The sequence below is a fragment of the Leucopleurus acutus genome (genome assembly GCF_964270905.1).
Source record: "Leucopleurus acutus genome assembly, chromosome: 3".
NCBI classification, from domain to species: domain Eukaryota; kingdom Metazoa; phylum Chordata; class Mammalia; order Artiodactyla; family Delphinidae; genus Leucopleurus; species Leucopleurus acutus.
In genome coordinates, this window is record NC_139145.1 from 32,242,638 (window position 1) to 32,265,097 (window position 22,460).

The window sequence follows — 22,460 nt, forward strand, 5'->3', positions numbered from 1 at the left end:
TCCCCGGGACAGCGCACAGCGCGCCTCAGGCTGGTGCAAAGTCACGCCGGCCTTTGCCACCGCAGGCCCGCCCCGCACTCTGTGCCCCTCCGTCCCCGCCGGCCTGAGTGCGCCAGAGCCCCCAATCAGCGGCTCTTTTAACCCCATCCTGTCTGAGCAAAAAACAGACGCCCTCCAGCGATCTACACGCAGTGGCAGGGCCAAATCCAAAGCTTAGCCCTGGGAGCTGTGAGAACAAAGAAGAGAAAGGGAAATCTCTCCAGCAGCCTCAGAAGCAGCGGATTAAAGCTCCACAATCAACTTGATATACCCTGCATCTATGGAATACCTGAATAGACAACCAATCATCCCAAATTAAGGAAGTGGACTTTAGGAGCCAGATCTATGATTTTTTCCCCTTTCCTCTTTTTGTGAATGTGTATGTGTATGCTTCTGTGTGAGATCTTGTCTGTATAGTCTTGCTTCCACCATTTGTCCTAGGGTTCTATCCGTCCATGTTTTTTTTTTAATTTTTCTTAATAATTAATTTTAATAACAATATTATACTTTACCTTCGTTCTTTCTTTCTTTCCGTCCTTCCTTCCCTCCTTTAGACAACGAATCATCCCAAATTGAGGAGGTGGTCTCTGACAGCAAGATTTAGGATTTTTCCCCATTTACCTCTTTTAGTGAGGGTGTATGTGTATGCTTCTGTGTAAGATTTTGTCTGTATAGCTTTGCTGCCAACATTTGTCCTAAGGTTCTTTCCGTCCCTTTTTTTTTCTCTAAATAAGAATTTTTTAATTCAATAACTTTATTATACTTTATTTTATTTTTACTGTATCTTCTTTCTTTCTGTCTTTTTTCCTTCTTTCCCTCCTTCCTTCCTTCCTCCCTCCCTCCCTCCCTCCTTTCTTTCCTTCTTGCCTTCTTTCCTTCTTTGCTTCTTTCTTTCTTTCTTCCTTCCTACCCTCCTTTCCTTCTTTCTTTCCTCATACTTCTACTAATTCCCTCTACTTTTTCTCCCTTTTATCCTGAGCCGTGTGGATGAAAAGCTTTTGGTGCTCCAGCCAGGAGGCAGGGCTCTGCCTCTGAGGTAGGAGAGCCAACTTCAGGACACTGATCAACAAGAGACCTCCCAGCTCCACATAATATCAAACGGCGAAAATCTCCCAGAGACCTCCATCTTAACACCAGCACCCAGCTTCACTCAACGACCAGCAAGCCACAGTGCTGGAAAACCTATGCCAAACAACTAGCAAAACAGGAACACAACCTCACCCATTAGCAGAGAGGCTGCCTAAAATCATAATAAGGCCACAGACACCCCCAAACACACCACCAGACGTGAACCTGCCCACTAGAGAGACCAGATCCAGCCTCATCCACCACAACACAGGCACTAGTCCCCTCCACCAGGAAGCCTACACAACCCACTGAACCAACCTTAGCCACTGGAGACAGACATCAAAAACAGGAGGAACTACGAACCTGCAGCCTGCAAAAAGGAGACCCCAAACACAGTAAGATAAGCAAAATGAGAAGACAGAAAAACACACAGCAGATAAAGGAGCAAGATAAAAATGCACCAGACCTAACAAATGAAGAGGAAATAGGCAGTCTACCTGAAAGAGAATTCAGAATAATGATAGTAAGGTTGATCCGAAATCTTGGAGATAGAATGGACAATAGATTGGACAAAATGCAAGAATCAGTTAACAAGGACCTAGAAGAACTAAAGATGAAACAAGCAACGATGAACAACACAATAAATGAAATTAAAAGTACTCTAGATGGGATCAATAGCAGAATAACTGAGGCAGAAGAACGGATAAGTGACCTGGAAGATAAAATAGTGGAAATAACTACTGCAGAGCAGAATAAAGAAAAAAGAATGAAAAGAACTGAGGACAGTCTCAGAGACCTCTGGGACAACATTAAACGCACCAACATTCGAATTATAGGGGTTCCAGAAGAAGAAGAGAAAAAGAAAGGGACTGAGAAAATATTTGAAGAGATTATAGTTGAAAACTTCCCTAACATGGGAAAGGAAATAGTTAATCAAGTCCAGGAAGCACAGAGAGTCCCATACAAGATAAATACAAGGAGAAATACGCCAAGACACATATTAATCAAACTGTCAAAAATTAAATACAAAGAAAGCATATTAAAAGCAGCAAGGGAAAAACAACAAATAACACATAAGGGAATCCCCATAAGGTTAACAGCTGATCTCTCAGCAGAAACCCTACAAGCCAGAAGGGAGTGGCAGGACATACTGAAAGTGATGAAGGAGAAAAACATGCAGCCAAGACTACTCTACCCAGCAAGGATCTCATTCAGATTTGATGGAGAAATTAAAACCTTTACAGATAAGCAAAAGCTGAGAGAGTTCAGCACCACCAAACCAGCTTTACAACAAATGCTAAAGGATCTTTTCTAGGCAAGAAACACAAGAGAAGGAAAAGACCTATAATAACGAACCCAAAACAATTTAGAAAATGGGAATAGGAACATACATATCGATAATTACCTTAAATGTAAATGGACTAAATGCTCCCACCAAAAGACACAGATTAGCTGAATGGATACAAAAACAAGACCCTTATATATGCTGTCTACAAGAGACCCACTTCAGACCTAGAGACACATACAGACTGAAAGTAAGGGGATGGAAAAAGATATTCCATGCAAATGGAAACCAAAAGAAAGCTGGAGTAGCAATTCTCATATCAGACAAAATAGACTTTAAAATAAGGACTATTAAAAGAGACAAAGAAGGACACTACATAATGATCAAGGGATCGATCCAAGAAGAAGATATAACAATTGTAAATATTTATGCACCCAACATAGGAGCACCTCAATACATAAGGCAAATACTAACAGCCATAAAAGGGGAAATCGACAGTAACACATTCATAGTAGGGGACTTAAACACCCCACTTTCACCCATGGACAGATCACCCAAAATGAAAATAAATAAGGAAACACAAGCTTTAAATGATACATTAAACAAGATGGACTTAATTGATATTTATAGGACACTCCATCCAAAAACAACAGAATACACATTTTTCTCAAGTGCTCATGGAACATTCTCCAGGATAGATCATATCTTCGGTCACAAATCAAGCCTTGGTAAATTTAAGAAAATTGAAATTGTATCAAGTATCTTTTCTGACCACAACGCCATGAGACTAGATATCAATTACAGGAAAAGATCTGTAAAAAATACAAACACATGGAGGCTAAACAATACACTACTTAATAATGAAGATATCACTGAAGAAATCAAAGAGGAAATCAAAAAATACCTAGAAACAAATGACAATGGAGACACAACGACCCAAAACCTGTGGGATGCAGCAAAAGCAGTTCTAAGGGGGAAGTTTATAGCAATACAAGCCCACCTTAAGAAGCAGGAAACATCTCGAATAAACAACCTAACCTTGCACCTCAAGCAATTAGAGAAAGAAGAACAAAAAAACCCCAAAGCTAGCAGAAGGAAAGAAATCATAAAAATCAGATCAGAAATAAATGAAAAAGAAATGAAGGAAACAATAGCAAAGATCAATAAAACTAAAAGCTGGTTCTTTGAGAAGATAAACAAAATAGATAAACCACTAGCCAGACTCATCAAGAAAAAAAGGGAGAAGACTCAAATCAATAGAATTAGAAATGAAAAAGGAGAGGTAACAACTGACACTGCAGAGATAAAAGAGATCATGAGAGATTACTACAAGCAACTCTATGCCAATAAAATGGACAATCTGGAAGAAATGGACAAATTCTTAGAAATGCACAACCTGCCAAGACTGAATCAGGAAGAAATAGAAAATATGAACAGACCAATCACAAGCACTGAAATTGAAACTGAGATTAAAAACCTTCCAACAAAGAAAAGCCCAGGACCAGATGGCTTTACAGGCGAATTCTATCAAACATTTAGAGAAGAGCTAACACCTATCCTTCTCAAACTGTTCCAAAATATAGCAGAGGGAGGACCACTCCCAAACTCCTTCTACAAGGCCACCATCACCTTGATACCAAAACCAGACAAGGATGTCACAAAGAAAGAAAACTACAGGCCAATATCACTGATGAACATAGATGCAAAAATCCTCAACAAAATACTAGCAAACAGAATCCAACAGCACATTAACAGGATCATACACCATGATCAAGTGGGGTTTATTCCAGGAATGCAAGGATTCTTCAATATACGCAAATCTATCAATGTGATAAACCATATTAACAAATTGAAGGAGAAAAACCATATGATCATCTCAATAGATGCAGAGAAAGCTTTTGACAAAATTCAACACCCATTTATGATAAAAACCCTGCAGAAAGTAGGCATAGAGGGAACTTTCCTCAACATAATAAAGGCCATATATGACAAGCCCACAGCAAACATCATCCTCAATGGTGAAAAACTGAAAGCATTTCCACTAAGATCAGGAACAAGACAAGGTTGCCCACTCTCACCACTATTATTCAACATTGTTTTGGAAGTTTTAGCCACAGCAATCAGAGAAGAAAAGGAAATAAAAGGAATCCAAATCGGAAAAGAAGAAGTAAAGCTGTCACTGTTTGCAGATGACATGATCCTATACATAGAGAACCCTAAAGATGCTACCAGAAAACTACTAGAGCTAATCAATGAATTTCGTAAAGTGGCAGGATACAAAATTAATGCACAGAAATCTCTGGCATTCTTATATACTAATGATGAAAAATCTGAAAGTGAAATCAAGAAAACACTCCCATTTACCACTGCAACAAAAAGAATAAAATATCTAGGAATAAACCTACCTAAGGAGACAAAAGACCTGTATGCAGAAAATTATAAGACACTGATGAAAGAAATTAAAGATGATACAAATAGATGGAGAGATATACCATGTTCTTGGATTGGAAGAATCAACATTGTGAAAATGACTCTACTACCCAAAGCAATCTATAGATTCAATGCAATCCCTATCAAACTACCACTGGCATTTTTCACAGAACTAGAACAAAAAATTTCACAATTTGTATGGAAACACAAAAGACCCCGAATAGCCAAAGCAATCTTGAGAACGAAAGAAGGAACTGGAGGAATCAGGCTCCCTGACTTCAGACTATACTACAAAGCTACAGTTATCAAGACGGTATGGTACTGGCACAAAAACAGAAAGATAGATCAATGGAACAGGATAGAAAGCCCAGAGATAAACCCATGCACATATGGACACCTTATCTTTGATAAAGGTGGCAGTAATGTACAATGGAGAAAGGACAGCCTCTTCAATAAGTGGTGCTGGGAAAACTGGACAGGTACATGTAAAAGTATGAGATTAGATCACTCCCTAACACCATACACAAAAATAAGCTCAAAATGGATTAAAGACCTAAATGTAAGGCCAGAAACTATTAAACTCTTAGAGGAAAACATAGGCAGAACACTCTATGACATAAATCACAGCAAGATCCTTTCTGACCCACCTCCTAGAGTAATGGAAATAAAAACAAAAATAAACAAATGGGACCTAATGAAACTTCAAAGCTTTTGCACAGCAAAGGAAACCATAAACAGGACCAAAAGACAACCCTCAGAATGGGAGAAAATATTTGCAAATGAAGCAACCGACAAAGGATTAATCTCCAAAATTTACAAGCAGCTCATGCAGCTCAATAACAAGAAAACAAACAACCCAATCCAAAAATGGGCAGAAGACCTAAATAGACATTTCTCCAAAGAAGATATACAGACTGCCAACAAACACATGAAAGAATGCTCAACATCATTAATCATTAGAGAAATGCAAATCAAAACTACAATGAGATATCATCTCACACCAGTCAGAATGGCCATCATCAAAAAATCTAGAAACAATAAATGCTGGAGAGGGTGTGGAGAAAAGGGAACACTCTTGCACTGCTGGTGGGAATGTGAATTAGTTCAGCCACTATGGAGAACAGTATGGAGGTTCCTTAAAAAACTACAAATAGAACTACCATATGACCCAGCAATCCCACTACTGGGCATATACCCTGAGAAAACCAAAATTCAAAAAGAGTCATGTACCAAAATGTTCATTGCAGCTCTATTTACAATAGCCCGGAGATGGAAACAACCTAAGTGCCCGTCATCGGATGAATGGATAAAGAAGATGTGGCACATATATACAATGGAATATTACTCAGCCATAAAAAGAAACGAAATTGAGCTATTTGTAATGATGTGGATAGACCTAGAGTCTGTCATACAGAGTGAAGTAAGTCAGAAAGAAAAAGACAAATACCGTATGCTAACACATATATATGGAATTTAAGAAAAAAAATGTCATGAAGAACCTAGGGGTAAAGCAGGAATAAAGACGCAGACCTCCTAGAGAACGGACTTGAGGTTATGGGGAGGGGGAAGGGTGAGCTGTGACAGGGCGAGAGAGAGTCATGGGCATATACACACTAACAAACGTAGTAAGGTAGATAGCTAGTGGGAAGCAGCCGCATGGCACAGGGATATTGGCTCTGTGCTTTGTGACAGCCTGGAGGGGTGGGATAGGGAGGGTGGGAGGGAGGGAGACGCAACAGGGAAGACATATGGGAACATATGTTTATGTATGACTGATTCACTTTGTTATAAAGCAGAAACTAGCACACCATTGTAAAGCAATTATACCCCAATAAAGATGTTAAAAAAAAAAAAAAAAGATGTAATTGAAGTTTTTCCCCACTTTCCTCTCCCCAGCCTTAGAAAGCACAAATGTAAGTTTAGCAGAGGTGCAACGCAAACCTTCCTGAAATTTAAGCCTTACGTTTATTAACGTGTGAAAAGCTTTGTTTTTCCTTGAACCGAGGCCATGGTGTCCTATGCCAGAAATGGATGTTGACAGCAGAGTGGCCCTTAGATGCGCTCCCAGCAGAGGTGCCAGAACATGTGTGGTACTTTCTTACCACAGTTTGTTAAGGGTTATGTCACACACGCTTTTCTCTAAACCAAAACTTCATTTCTTTTAATAGACAATGTCTGTTAGCGTTGTTCTAAAAGCTTCGATGGTGTTGTGTAATATGTGAGGAATTAAGTTGGAAAATTGACTTCTGAGTTTTCAAACTGATTGTCTAGACTCCAGGCATATAGGAATGGTTGAAAACATGAAGATGACCAGGTAACTTGTGAAGGTACATACCCTTTGTTTTAAAAAAAATTTTTCAGTAGGATGAAAAAAGTGTGAGACAGTGACTAAGTGAAAAGTTACGAGTTTGGTGTGGAAATATTAGATTTGAGCTATACTTTAGCTCTCCAAGTGCATTGCAAGCGATTGGAAATAAGCTACTGAAGAGCAAAAGTACAGTTGACCCTTGAGCTACACGGGTTGAACTGTGCGGGTCCACATACATGCAGATTTTTTTCTGTAGTAAATACTGCAGTACTATATGATCTGAGATTGGTTGAATCCACAGGTGCAGAGGAACCGAACCGGATACAGAGGGCCAACTCTTAAGTTATATGTGGATTTTCAACTGTGCGAAGGATCAGGCCCCCCAAACTCCCCAGGTTGTTCAAGGGTCAACCGTAATTGAAAGCTACATGCGTAGTTTAAGTGCTTCATTCAAAATAAATGTATAGTTAGCTAGTGGGAAGCAGCCGCTTAGCACAGGGAGATCAGCTCGGGGCTTTGTGAACACCTAGAGGGGTGGGATAGGGAGCTGGGAGGGAGACATAACGGGGAGGGGATATGGGGATATGTGTATACGTATGGCTGAGTCACTTTGTTGTACAACAGAAACTAACACAGTGTTGTGAAGCAATTATACTCCAACAAAGATCTATTTTAAAAAATAATAAATTTATTCCAGGAGGGAAAGAAAAGGGCTTATATTGACTTCTATACACAGAGCTGGTGTATACATTTTGAAAGGAAGACGTCTCTTTTCTATTGACATGTTCCTCAGTGGAGTGTATTGTGTATTGAACAAACATTGTTAATGTTTCTGCACCTGAAGTCTTATCTCCTCCTATGCAAAAAGCTTTATAAACTATTTTAAGATATTCCTATGCTTCTGATTTTGAGAGTTTTTAAGTTTTGTTTTTGTTTCTGTTTTCTAAAATAAACTTGGAAAACCTGACTCCTCATCTCTGGGATTGCATCTCCTTCTTTACATAAAAAATTGGTATTTAATGTTGCTTTTCCCAGAGGTGAGCAATACACCAGTACACTTACTTACATTTAGGTAAGTAAGTGCACATCTCTAGCCGGGGCTATAAAAGTGACCTTTACAGTTTCTAGAAACAGTAACAAAAATTATCAAAACCATAAAGGCATGTTCTTTCGGACTGAAGAACCCACTTCGCTCATTTTTCTCCAGCTAGAGTTTGGAGTCTGCTACCCCCAATTTCTTTGGTGGGGGAAAATCCAACTTTTATCATATATTAAATATGCCATTCAGGAAATTCAAGGCCCTGAACTTGAAAAAGTTAAGTGAATATGTGTTATGTAGGTTTTTGTTTTTGTTTGGTTTTAGGTATCATATTTTAACAATTTGAATAAAGAATCCTGATACCTTGTGTTTTCAGATTTCCTAGAACACCTCTTCCGGTTTTCAGGACATATGTTTAATGCCTCAAAAAAAAGATTTCAGTGAATTTGTAACTGCTACTACTGATTTTTGTTTACTTTTGGTTTTGGACCTCTTTATTTTTTGTAATCAACTTTATTGAGGTATGGTTTAAAGAACAATAATATTTAATGGTATATTTAAGTAAATATGTTTATACACCCAGGTAACCACCCTTCCAAGATATTTCCATCATTCCAAAAAGTTCCCTTGGCCTCCACCCTAGGCTGTCCCTTCCCAGCCCTATCCCTTGTCTACCAATGCTTTCTGTCACTACATTCAATTTATTTTTTCTACAGTTTTCATTGTATAAGTGGGCTCATACAGTAGATACCCTTTTTTTCATTTCCCAGTCCTCCATCCCTCCCAGCTTTAAGGCTTTCTAGAGCTACTACAGGCATACCTCAGAGATATTTCGGGCTTGTTCCAGGCCACTGCAATAAAACGAGTTACGTGAGTTTTTTTGTTTTCCCAGTGCATGTAAGAGTTAGGTTTATACCATACTGTAGTCTATTAAGTGTGCAATATCATTATGTCAAAAAATGTACATACCTTCATTTTAAAATATTGCTGAAAAATGCTAACCATCATGATCTGAGCTTTCAGGGAGTCGTAATCTCTTGCTGGTGGAAGGTCTTGCCTCCATGTTGATGGCTGCTGACTGATCAGGGTGGTGGTTCCTGCAGGCTGGGGTGGCTGTGGAAATTTCTTAAAATGAGACGACAATGAAGTTTACTGCATTAGTTGAGTCATCCTTTCACAGTGATTTCTCTGTAGCGTCAGTGCTGTTCGGTAGCACTTTACCCACAGTGGAACTTCTTTTGAAATTGGAGTCAGTCCTCTCAAACCATGCCAGTGTTTTATCAACTAAGTTTAAGTAATATATTAAATATGCTTTGTTGTTTCAATAATCTTCACCAGGTTTAGATTCCACCTCAAGAAACCACTCTCTCCTCATCCATAAGAAGCAACTCCCCATCCGTTAACATTTTATCATGAGATTGCAGCAATTCAGTCACATCTTCAGGCTCCACTTCTAATTCTAGTTCTCTTGCTATTTTCCATCACATCTGCAGTTACTTCCTTCACTGGAGTCCTGAGCCCCTCAAAGTCATCCCTAAAGATGGGAATCAACTTCTTCCAAACTCCTGTTGATGTTGATATTTTGACCTCTTCCCAGGAATCACAAATGTTCCTAATGGCATCTAGAATGGTGGACACAATAGCCACTCACACTTCTGTCAACATATCCTATTCGTTCTCCTGACTCTGATTATGAAATTTATAGTTCAAGCAATTCTAGACACTTAAGAAAACTAAATTACTAACATTCTGTTTTTTCCTGGGTTCCTTTCCTTTCCTGCTTTTGTCTGACATTTTCCCAGTTGCTGTGAATAAAGGAAGGCTATCTTGAATCTTAAACATATCATAATAAAGCTGGGAAAAAAATTTAATTTAAAAAAAAAAGAAACCTCTTAGTCTAAGAGCAAGCTTCAGATTAGAGATGTCCTAGGATCTTTCACACACCAAGAGCCAAGTTTGGGCATCGAGAATCCAAGAAAGTGGACTAAGTTTGCCAATTAAAGGAGATTGTCTGGTTTAAAAGGAAAACACCTATATGCTTTTTGTAATAGATGTTAAAGTAAAAGGACCTGGACAGTTTGAAATCAAAAGGATTAAAAAAGGTCAGGCAAACACTAACCAAAAGAAAACTTATGTAGCTATATTAAGACAAGCAAAATAAACTTGAAAACAGAAGTCATCATTAGGAATGGGGTCATTATGTAATCATAAAGCAAACCAAGAAGACATCACAGTTTAAAATATATATGCAAGTAATGAAATAGCTAAATAAATAGAAAATAAATCTACAAGTGATGAAACTTTAAGGCATGAAATTGTCATCACAGTGAGAGATTTCAACACCTCGCTCAAGTAGTGATAGTTCAAGCAAACAGAAAATCAGCAAAATAGGTTTGAACACCATGGTTAAGCTTGACCCAATGGACATACATTGAATTCTGCATCCAGCAATGAGAGGGTGCACATTATTCTCAAGCACACATGGAGTATGTACAAAAATTGATCATGTACAAGATCATAGAATAAGTCAATAAATTTCAAAAAATAAGGCCACATTCTCAAAGCATAACAATTAAGTTACATGACAATGACGTAAAAATCTATTTGCTGGGCTTCCCTGGTGGTCCAGTGGTTAAGACTCAGCGCTGCCAATGCAGGGGGCACGGGTTCGACCCCTGATCAGGGAGCTAAGGTCCCACAAGCCGCGTGGCGTGGCCAAAAAAAGGAAAAAAAGTCTTTGCTAATGGCTTGGGAGGCAGTGTAGAGTAGTGATTAAACGCGAGTATTCTGGAGCATGGTTTCAAATTCTGCTCTTAGTCACTAGGCATATGATCTCAGGCAAATTTGTTTCCTTCCTTCCTTCCTCCCTTCCTCCCTCCCTTCCTTCCCCGCTTGGCAGGTAGGATCTTAGTTCCCCAACCAGGGATCGAATCTGTGCCCCCTGCAGTGTAAGTACAGATCCCTAATCACTGGCCTGCACGGGAAGTCCCTGAGGAAAATTTCTCACCCCACATGTGATGATGATCTTGTGTTCATCATTCATGTTGTTCAGCAGAGATCTTTATTCCACCTTTCCAACACAGTAGGATTGTACTTCCAGGCTCCCTCGTGGTTGAAAAGGTTCATATGACTGGTTCTGGCCAACTAGTGAGTGAGTTGTGGTTGGAACTACCATGTCATGGCTAGAGCACTTCATCACCTGAGACTTCCCGGAGCCATCTTTTCCCTCTTGACAGCCAGCAGCATTCAAGATGGTGGCTACTCTGTTAGCCTGGATCCCTAAATGACTAAAATTAACAGAGGCCCCTCTCCTTCAACCACCCACAAAATAATGAAGGTAGTATAGTGTGAGGAAGAAAACAAACTTCATTTAGGCACAGACTTTGGGAGTTTGTTACCACCGCCTAACCCGTCTGATATACCCATCCCAACTGATATAGACGTTGGTACCAGCAATGGATGCCGCTGAAGAATAGAAACCTAAATAATGAGGCCCTGGATTAGGGACTGGCAGCAGGTGGCAAAAAAACTGCTATCAGAGGATGGAAGGATTCATGTTATGGAGAAGTACAACTTCAGTCACCTGACAGCTTGGAAGGTAGGTCATGTGCCAATGGATGTGTGGCCTTAGGAGAAGTAGCAAAGTGGTGTTAGTAGCATGCACTGGAGGCTGTTTCCATTTGACAATTTATGTACGAAACACATGGGGGGCTTCCCTGGTGGCCCAGGGAATGTCCACCTGCCAATGCAGGGGACACAGGCTCCAGCCCTGGCCCGGGAAGATCCTACATGCTGCGGAGCAACTAAGCCCATGCACCACAACTACTGAGCCTGCGCTCTAGAGCCCACGAGCCACAAATACTGAAGCCCGGGTGCCTAGAGCCCGTGCTCTGCAGCAAAGAGTAGCCCCCGCTCGCCGCCAACTAGAGAAAGCCCGCATGCAGCAACGAAGACCCAACGCAGCCAATAAATAAATTTTAAAAAAGAGAAAAAAAGCTCTCTAAAAAAAAAATCATGTGTGACTGATTTCTCAGGCCTGACCACAGGCGATTAGGAAGGCTTCAGACGGCACAGCTGGTGGGACTAGGAGAAGCTGCCCTCCGCACCAGACCTGGGGCACAGCCGGCGCACTTCGGTTTCTGAAGGGGCTTGCGGTAAAGGACTCAGGGCCCTTGGCAGGTAAATTTACATTCCTACCCGTCACCTTCATTCCACAGGTTTGTTTTGTGTGTGTGTGTGTGTGTGTGTGTGTGTGTGTTTGGCTGTGTGCAGCATGCAGGAACTTAGTTCCCCAACCAGGGAAACCCGTGCCCCCGGCAGGGGAAGCACGGAGTCTTACCACTGGACCACCAGGGAAGTCCTCCATAGGTTTTGATCTGAGGACCTCTGCCTCCTTGTGGGGGAGGGGAGAACCTTGAAGACTTTTCCACCCCCAGCCTTCCCCGTTCGTCCCCTCACCAGCAGCCTCAGGGTCCGTAAAATGTTGGAGCCTTTTTTTCAAGGGTGCCTTCAGCAGTAAGACATCCCCAAGGAGCTCTGATCCCCTGACCCTCGGCTGGGGCGCCTTTCCATGTGAGAATATGGAACAGGGGAGTTGGTGCTTTCTCCAGTTTTAGCCTCTTGCTTATTCCATCACAGTTAATGATCAAAGACTGAACTCTCATTTTTGCCTCCTTCAATCTTGAGCTCCTCCCACACCTGGCAGCTCAGCTCTCTCTCCCAGCTCAGCTGAGCTCCTTACAAACAAGATCCGTGGGCAGCACTCAATCAGGGACCAAAGAGGCAGGAATACCAGTAACTTTGTCTTCAGTCACAGACTTCAACCCTCCTTCTCTTAGGAATCTCAGGGGACATCCTGGGCTGTCCCAGAGACCCTGCAGAAAAGCTCAGCTGTCATCTTCCAGTTATTCAAAGTACTGACCTAAATCTGCCTTTCCCAATCAACAGCAAGAGTGGTATGGGGTTTTAAATAGTGGTGTCAGCCCTGGATGCACATTAGAATCACCTGGGGGACTTACCAAAAACACCAATGCCAGGCCTTCCCCCTAAAGCATCTGGTTTTAATTTCACCGATTTAGAGAATGAATACATACAGTTCTGCTCCAGGACACCCCAGATCTTCCATTCTCCAGCTCCATCACACCTTGGGTGATTCCTGTCACTTTCCTGAGCCTCAATTTCCTCATCTGTGATATCAGGGAGGATAACACTTGCCTCCCAGGGGGTGTTATGGGAATTAAGTGAAACAAGGTGTCTGGAAGCACCTGGAACATACTACGTGCACGGTAAATGTTGTCTCCCTCAGAACCTGAATCAAGAGGAATTTCCTGTGAGCCCAAGAGCCAGGAAGACTACTTGGAAGAGTTAGACTGGCCTCCTTAAGGAGGAACACTGAGATTTGGTTGAGTGGACGGGCCAAGGGGCCACTCTCAGACCTGGTCAGCCAGGGCCCCTGCCCTGGGCCCTGCACCTACAGGGCTGCGCTCTGGCCTTCCTCTGCCTGCACCTTGCCCCATGGGGCAAGGAGTCCACACGGGCCGAGGGCCGTGCCCCCACGAGCCCACGCCACCACCTTCTAGATCCTGCACTGGGCACCAGGCGCCCAGCCTGAACAGCCCAAGTCCGCTTCCATCAATCTTCCCCAGGCCAGTCCTCCCAAGAAGGGACCACGCTCCCAGTTTACAACTCCAGTCCCAAGGGGCTTAAAGGAGGCTGTTTGAAGAGCAGGAGGTCGGATCTTGGATTTTAGGGCTGGGAGTCTACATACATGCGTGTGAGCCCCTTCAGGAGGTGGGGCAGAACCAGGGGTGGGAAGAGAAAGGGGCAGGGCACTGGCCAGGGGTCTCACGTGCTCTCTCGCTCCAGGCCACACAGACATTTCCGGCAGCTCTGACGCCAGTGTGCATTTTACAGCAAATGTTAACCTGAACATTTACGTTTCAGTATCTTCTGCTATGTTTGTTCCCGTTATTAATTTAAAAACAACACTTTTTGCAATCAAATAAATGCTTATCTCTATGCCTGGGACATCGTAAGTGCTTGACAAATACGAGTGTTGCAGAGTCCAAACATACTCACTGCGGCTCCGATGTGGTTAAAGCATCTTGCTTGGTAGCAGGACCGCAGCCGGGAGAGAAACTGCCAGTTGAAAAGAAGTTGGTTTCTTCCAGTTTAAAACAGTCCCTTTTGTTTTCTTTTCCCTCCCCGTTCTTCCTCCCCTTATCCCAAGGGGCATCGGGGTGGAGGAGGCTGAGGGACATCACGGTGAGGGTGAGGGTAGGCAGTAGGTGGGGTCTGTGTGTTCTTCCCACTGGTTCCTGCTGACTCTCTTTGAGTCAGGGTCCATCTCACCCTGTCTTTGAGCATCAGCCTCCAGCCTCACTGCACCTGCTGGGCTGGGCTCAACCGTGGCTCTTGTCAGGCTGCTGATTCTCTGAAACTCAGCAGCAAATTCCACCCAGCTGAACCAATTCCCAGGTTGAACCAATCCTCTTAGAAGCTCAACTAAGTTCCCTCCCCATCACGCCTCACCCCACCCACCACCCGCTCCAACCCACGGCCTCTACGTTAACTGTTAATTCTCGGATATTTTACACTGACAATAAGAGGAATGTTGGGAGAAAGGGATAACACTCAGAGCTTTGTGCAGGAACTTCAGTTTCACGTTGCTTTCCCCAGTCACTTTCCAAAAGCCAGCAAGATGGGCATTTTAGCTGAAAGTTCCCATCCAGCCCTAGTGTTATGGGCTGAATTGTATTCCCCCAAATCAAAATGTTGAAGCTCTAACTCTCAAATATGACTGTATTTGGAGATAGGGCCTTTAAGGAGGTAATTAAGGTTCTGGGAGGTCATAAGGGTGGGGCTGTAATTTGAGAGGGCTGGAGTGCTTCTAAGAAGAGGAAGAACCAGCGATCTCTCTCCTCCCCTCTCTCTCTCTCAGTCTCTCTCTCTCTCTCTCTCTCCTTGTGCACGCAGAGAAAAGGCCATGTGTGGACCCAGGGTGAAGGCAGCCATTGACAAGCCAAGGAGAGAGGCTTCACCAGAAACCAGCCCTGCTGGTACCTTGACCCTGGACTTCCAGGCTCCAGGACTATGAGAAGGTAAATGTCTATTGCCTAAGGCATGCAGACTGGTATTTTGTTAGGGTAGCCGCTGCAGTCTAAGATGCCTAGGGACCCCAATTTGATGCCTCTAGGAACCCAAGCAGGCCAGGTGCCCAGTGTCACTGCTACGTATGTCCTGAACCTCACTGCCCACTGGAATTACAGTCCCATACTTCCCCTGCCCCCATCCTCCAAAACCAGGTTTCAGCTTCCCTCCTATATTCCCTTAGTCCTTATTCCTATGCTTCTCCTGGGACTTACCATGTTGTTCCATTGGTCCAGGAACCCGTCTGCAGCTCAGAGACATTCTTCAGGAGGTTTTTTTCATGCCATGTCTCCATTGACATTCCCACTTCAAGCAGCTTCAAACGTGGACTATAAATTTTCTCTGTGTGTATGTGGGAATGCTCACAGCAAGGAAAGAGGCCAAGTTTCCCCTGCCATGTCCCAGATCTGGAGGGACAGACACCTTGTAAGGAGGCTCCAAGAGCTCCTTATTGAGACTGAGCTGCCTCTGAGGAAGGACTGGACCCTTTAAGATTCCAGAAGGAATCATCCTGTTTCCTGGGAGTCCATTCCCAGCCTCAGGGTTTCATCCCAGCAACGAATCAATTAGCCTAGGACTGGAGAGAGGGCTTTTCAAAGTAAGGGAGCCAGCACAGACCTGAGTGGAAAGGCCATGGATTTTGGAGTCAGACTCCTGTGGGTGTGGTTTCTGGCTGTGAGACTTACTGGGGGATCTTAAGCAAGTCATGTCACCTCTCCGAACTGCAGTTTCCTCCTCTGTTATACAGGAATAATGATCCTCGCTTTGCAGGGTTTTAATGAAGATCTCACTTTGTTTGTGGAAATGCCTGGTTCGGGATTTTGCAGACATTTACGCCGTTCACCCTCTTCTTCCTGAGTCAGTCTGGCCAGCAAATCTGAACTGTAGTTCTCCCCCTGCATTGTATGGAATAGCTTTTGTGTGTGCATTGTGGGAAGGGGAGGGGAGGCTGCCCTTTAGAAATCTGATTTATCTTCTTACTGTATGAAGGAAGTATGCCCTCAGAAAACACAAACTAACCATAACCTCTATCCAAGCACATCTTCAGGAAGGTAGACCCACTCTCCAAATGACGGATTAGGGAGCAGTCATTCCTGGATGCGATGTCGATGGCGTTGGCAATTGGCAATGGGGATTTCCTGAGTGGATGAGTGAATGAATAAATGAAAGGCCTTTTTGAGTCTTGGTTTTGGAACATTGCCAGCTCTCCTGGGATTGTTCTCCCTCCTGCTCCCTTTGGACTGCTTTTGAGAGCCAGAATTGAATGGACTGGGGTTCAGGGCCTGCAGGAAATGCCCTTCAGAGACATACTTTCTGGGAGTCGTTTTCCTGGTTATTTCTGAGACACTTGGTGATGCCACTTTGGGTGTGTTATGCCTTGTGGTGGGAATACTTTTTGTTTTTTTTTTTTCGGTACGCGGGCCTCTCACTGTTGCCTCCTCTCCTGTTGCGGAGCACAGGCTCGGAACACGCAGGTTCAGCGGCCATGGCTCACGGGCCCAGCCGCTCCGCGGCATATGGGATCTTCCCGGACCGGGGCACGAACCCGTGTCCCCTGCATCGGCAGGCGGACTCTCAACCACTGCGCCACCAGGGAAGCCCTGGGAATACTTTTTGAGGTGGACTCACATCCTACCTCCCTGCCTTGTTTTGTTATTTTGAAATCTAAGAAAAGGGTGGCACAGGGAGGCAGAGAAAGGACACAGAGGAGCCAGAGGGCCCTGCTCTGTGTGTGTGTCCTTGTGTTAGGACTTGTGGTCTGTTTAGCATGGGCCATGTCGGGGAGAGGTAAGATCCCATTAGTGTACAGGAAATGGCAGTGAATTTAGAGGCGCAAAGACTGGCAGTTAAGTTCTACCTCCCTACTGGCTGTGCAACCAGTTTACCTTCAGAAGCTCTGTGGCTTCCCCTGTAAAAGGGTAATGGTAACAAAGCCATCTTGGGGCTGGTGTGCTGATTACACATACTAGGGAATGCCAAAGGGCTTCCTTGAAGAGTAAAGTACTAAATATATATTATGGTTAGGACTCTGGCTTGGAGTCAGATTGGGTGTGTTAGACTATACTACTGTCCGTCAATATCCAATGCTACTCCCTGGAGTCAGGCTTGGTCATGTGACATGGTCAATGTGCAAGAAGTGTCCCCTCAGTTCCAAAGGGGAATTTATAAGCTCATTATTTTCCCAGATCTCTTCCCCTGCCCCTGTGACGAGTGAAGAGGGGCCCTGAAGAGTCAGGACCCTGAGTGACTGGAGTAAGCACAGTCCCCAGGCTGATCCTTGATGGACCCCTATCACCTGTTATCTTGGCTATTTTAGAGTTTGGGGGATTTGGAGATTTGGGAATAACTGAGTCTGGCCTCATTGATACACCTGGGTACTGTTTCTTTATGCCATTTAATAGAAAAGTGGTGCACAAAGAAAACACACATATAGTAACACTGAACATAGCACAGTCTTAGGCATTATCTCAGGGACAGCCCAAGCTGGGTTGCTACTTGTTGGCGCTCTTGGGAAGGGGCCGATAGACCCCGACGACCACAGCGTGGTCTCTCTCATAGGGCTCCAGGGTCAGCTGCTCTTGAGGCTTCAAATTCTCCTGCTGCAACTTCCTCACCTCAGAAGCAAACACCGCCTCAGCAGAGGCGGTGGAGTCGATGCAATTGGCCTTGATGGAAATGAGGAAGTGGCCCCCGTTGCGCAGGAAGGTGTGGGCATTCAGAGCCACGATGCGGGACTGGTCTGGCTGGGCCACGTCGGCAAAGATCACGTCCACCATCCCGATGAGCATGCGGTACTTGAGGGGGTGCCGGGCGTCTTCGAGGACTGGGATGATGTTGGTTCTCTTCTTGGCCACGTTGACCAGATCGCGGCCGGCGCGGTGGGAGAACTCGACCGCGTAGACTAGGCCATCAGGGCCGATGATGTCGGAGACGTGGGAGACGGTGGTCCCCGAGGCGGCACCCAGGTAGAGCACTTTGGACTTGGGCTTGATGTGAATCTGGTCGACCCCGCCCAGTATGGCCGCGGCCAGCTTGGAGCGGAAGGGGTTCCACGTGCGGTACTCCTGTTTCACGCCGCCCTCGGTCACCGTGACCCGCCGCTCGCCGTACACCGACTGGCCGGGCACCATGTTCAGTGTGACCAGAGCGTCCTCCGCCCCGCGGTAGATAAAGACCCCCTCGTGCCGGTGCGGTTCCACGGATACCGTGGTGACGCCCTTCCTGCGGCGGTTCTTGCTCTTGGCCACGGCACGCCGCTGCCCGCCGCCTCCGCGGTCCCTGCCGTTTCCGCCACCGCGCCCTCGGCCCCTGCCGCCTCCGAAGCCGCGCGTCCGCGCTCCGAAGCCGCCCTTGCCCCCCTGGCCGCCGCCATCGCCTCCCGGTCCTTTGCCCCCGCCTCCTCCTCCGCCTCCTCGCCCCCCGCCCCAGCAGCCACCTCCGCGGCCGCCAGACACCCCACCTCGCGCGCTCACCGCCGACTTCATGGCGCGCCCCCGGGCGCCGGCGGGGGGCGGGGGGGCGGGGCGGGGGGGGGCCGGCGGCGGTTGTCAGGGGTTACCGGTGGCTCGGAGTGGTTGCCAGGGACCACCGGTACCTGGGGGCGGTTGTCAGAGTCGCCGGTGGCTGAGAGATGTTGTCGGGGTCGCTGGTGGCTCCGGGTCGGTGGTCCTGACTCTGGACGAAGGTTAGCGGCAGCGGTTGCCTGCCGGGTTAGCCGCAGTGGGCGGCAGAGGCGAGGTGGGCGGCGGTGGGGACCACCTCTACTGCAGTCCCCGCATCCCGGGAGCCGCCCTTTGACGCAGCGACGGGCGTGATTGCATCACACCCGCTATAGCGACCCCGCAGCTCCGGAAGCCCCCGCTTCCCAGCACGCGCGCAGACGCAGCCTTCTCCCTTCCCTCTTCCCCATGTTCTGCTTTCTCAGGGACCCCTGGCAGTTCTTCTTGGCAGGAGAGGGAGAGACAAACATCGCTTTCAGTACTTGCTGCGCCACTCGCTTGCTGTGTGGTCTCAGAAAGCTTACCTGACCTTCTCCGAGGGTCTTGTCTGAACTTGGACTTCTGAACTTGGAACTTCTTGACCTGTGTCTCATTATTCCATCTGAAAACAGAACATACCACAAAGGTTTGTTTTAAAGCACCACATACACTTGCCCAGCCATGGTGCATGCTAAGTGCTCTGTAAGCATTAGCTGTTTTCTTTATGTTTTTTACTTACTTAATTGATTGATGGATTGATTAATTTTGGCTTGCAGGATCTCAGTTTCCCCGCCAGGGATTGAACCCAGGTCACGCCAGTGAAAGTGCCGAATTCTAACCGCTAGACCACCAGGGAACTCCCTGTTTAGTTTTTTAATGTATTTCTTTTGGTCAATCTTTAATTGAAATGTATTGCTGATAGATTTTGCCACCTGAAAGTGTCTCTGGCCCTCTTTTACAAGGTTGGTGGAAATGCACCTTGGTACAGATATTCTATCAAACCCTTAAACAACGTACCTATACTTCCACTTAGTTATTCCACTTTGAAATTTTTATCCTAAAGGGATGATCCCAGCCAGAAATAATGGTAATTAGAAGAGTGAAGGTAGTGATGGTAGTAGTGGTGATGATCATCATTGTCGGAAGTGTTGGCAGAGGTGAGGTGAAGTAGCCTAATCTAAGAGCTACTTAGAAGATAGAATCCACAAGACTTTCTGCGAGGTTGGACATAGGAAATCAAAAAGAGGAAAATTCCAAGCCAGGGGTTTCCAAAGGATAGTGACTCCCCTGATGTGGTTAATAGCCTGCAACCTTCAGCCCTGGTTGCTCTCTATTTAGCTCTGCTCTTTTCCATCAACTGTGCTAAATCCTAGAACCTGTTCTGGGAATATGGGGCAGCAAGAAAATATTGATTCTTCAGTTTGAATGGGGACACATACACCAGAGCACTAAATCCTATAACACACATCAGCAAGAGCCAAAATCTCATGTTTGTCACTGAATTCTAGTCTACATTTCAAAAACCTGCTCTTTCAATATGCAGCGTCTTCCTGAGCATAAAAAAAGAATCACTGGACTTCCCTGGTGGCGCAGTGGTTAAGAATCCGCCTGTCACTGCAGGGGACATGGGTTCGAGCCCAGGTCTGGGAAGATCCCACATTGCCATGAAACAACAAAGTCTGTGTGCCACAACTACTGAGCCTGCGCTGTAGAGCCCGTGAGCCACAACTACTGAGCCTGGGTGCCACAACTACTGAAGCCCACACACCTAGAGCCCATGCTCTGCAGCAAGAGAAGCCACTGCAATAAGAAGCAGGCGCAACACAGTGAAGAGTAGCCCCCACTCACCGCAACTAGAGAAAGCCCGTGCACAGCAATGAAGACCCAACGCAACCAAAAACAAATAAATAAAATAAAATAAATTTATTTAAAAAAAATTATTAGGTAGCACCATGGACAGCAAAACAGGTGTCAACGCAGAGGCTTGCTCCTTCTGTCAGAACCACGGACAGCAACACCAATGGGGGCCGGTTAAGCTACTGGCGCTTGCTTTGGGCTCAACCAGGAGCAACGCAAGATGGTGTAGGTAGGTGGTGTAAGCAATCGGTGGACCTCCCTATTAGTGGGACTAAGTGCCTGGTCCAGAGAGGGACAAAATGTAACTGAATATTAGGGCAAATGTCAGGCAGAGTCCACACAGCAAAGCTTTCATTCCATCCTGGACCAGGAGTCTTTCTGTCTCAAATTCATGGACAGCAACACCAGGTCTGGTTTTCCCTTCTGGCCAAAATGCCTCCTTAATGTGTGCCAGAGCCTATGTGTTGGAACGTGGACAAGGGGTCAGAGAGTGCGCATATGGTTCCTGAGGTGTATGGTCCACATAAAACGCTCTCCTTAGAGGTTTCTACTCTCGTTACAAGGGGCGCTTCTCCAAATTGATGAGCTATGCTTGGTGCCTTGGTTTGGATTGCCCCCAAATCGGACCCTGTAATGGTTAATTTTGTGTGTCAACTAGACTGGACCACGGGATGCCCAGATATTTGGTTAAATGTTATCCTGAGTATTTTGTGAGGGTATTTTGGGGTAAAATTAACATATAAACTAGTAGACTGAGTAAAGCAGATTGCCCTCTATAATGTGGGTGGGCCTCATCCATTCAGCTGAAGTCCTGAATATAACAAAATGCTGACTTTCCCCTGAGTAATAGAGAATTCTCCTGCCCGACAGCCGTTGCACTGGCATATTGACTCTTCCTGGGTCTGTAGCAGCCTGCCTGCTTTTGTCCTTGAACTGCAACATTTGCTCTGCAGATTTTAGACTTGCTAGCCTCCATAATCACGTGAGCCATTTCCTTATAATCTTTGTATATAGATACATAGATATAGATGTGGATGCAGATATAGGTATATAGCTATAGACGTGGAGTTATACATATGGATATAGAGAAATAGACTGATCTGTCTATCCTACTGGTTCTATTTCTCAGGAGAAACCTGACTAATACAGACCCTGATACAGGGACTTGGGTCCAGGTGATCCCAGGAAGCATATGTGGGTGTGGGGAAAATGAGACAGGGGAGGTAGAAAGGCTAAGAAACAGTGCATTAATGAGCAGATTAGCACAGTGCATGATTAGGGCTCAATTGTTCTTTTTATAATTTATTTGGTTGCACAGGGTGTTACTTGCAGCAGGCGGGCTCCTTAGTTGCGGTACATGGGCTCCTTAGTTGTGGCGTGCAGGCTCCTTAGTTGCGGCATGCATGTGGGATCTTGTTCCCTGATCAGGGATCGAACCTGGGGCCCCCTGCACTGGGAGCATGGAGTCTTATCCACTGTGCCACCAGGGAAGTCCCAGGGCTTAATTGTTCTGATTACTCTCTGAGAAACTGTGTAGAGAGCATCTCAGAATTGTTCCACTGCAGGCTGGGAGGCTGGGCAGTAACCCAGCATTCTCCCTTCCCCAACCATCAGGAATTGTTTCTGGAACTTTTTTTTTTCTTCAAATGTTTATTTATTTATTTTTGGCTGTGTTGGGTCTTTGTTGCTGCATGTGAGCTTTCTCTAGTTGCAGCGAGCGGGGGCTACTCTTCGTTGCAGTGCACGGGCTTCTCACTGCGTTGGCTTCTCTTGTTGCGGAGCATGGTCTCTAGGTGCGCGGGCTTC

General features: G+C 45.2%; 1 protein-coding gene across 1 annotated transcript; it reads right to left on the reverse strand.

Annotated features, from left to right (window-relative positions):
- Positions 1–17,810: 17,810 nt before the first annotated feature.
- Positions 17,811–18,803, reverse strand: FBLL1 (fibrillarin like 1; the record flags this gene model as incomplete). The annotated part of the gene is made up of 1 exon (XM_082835118.1): positions 17,811–18,803. One exon carries the CDS (start codon positions 18,801–18,803, stop codon positions 17,811–17,813), a length of 993 nt encoding a protein of 330 aa, XP_082691244.1.
- Between the last annotated feature and the right edge of the window lie 3,657 nt (positions 18,804–22,460).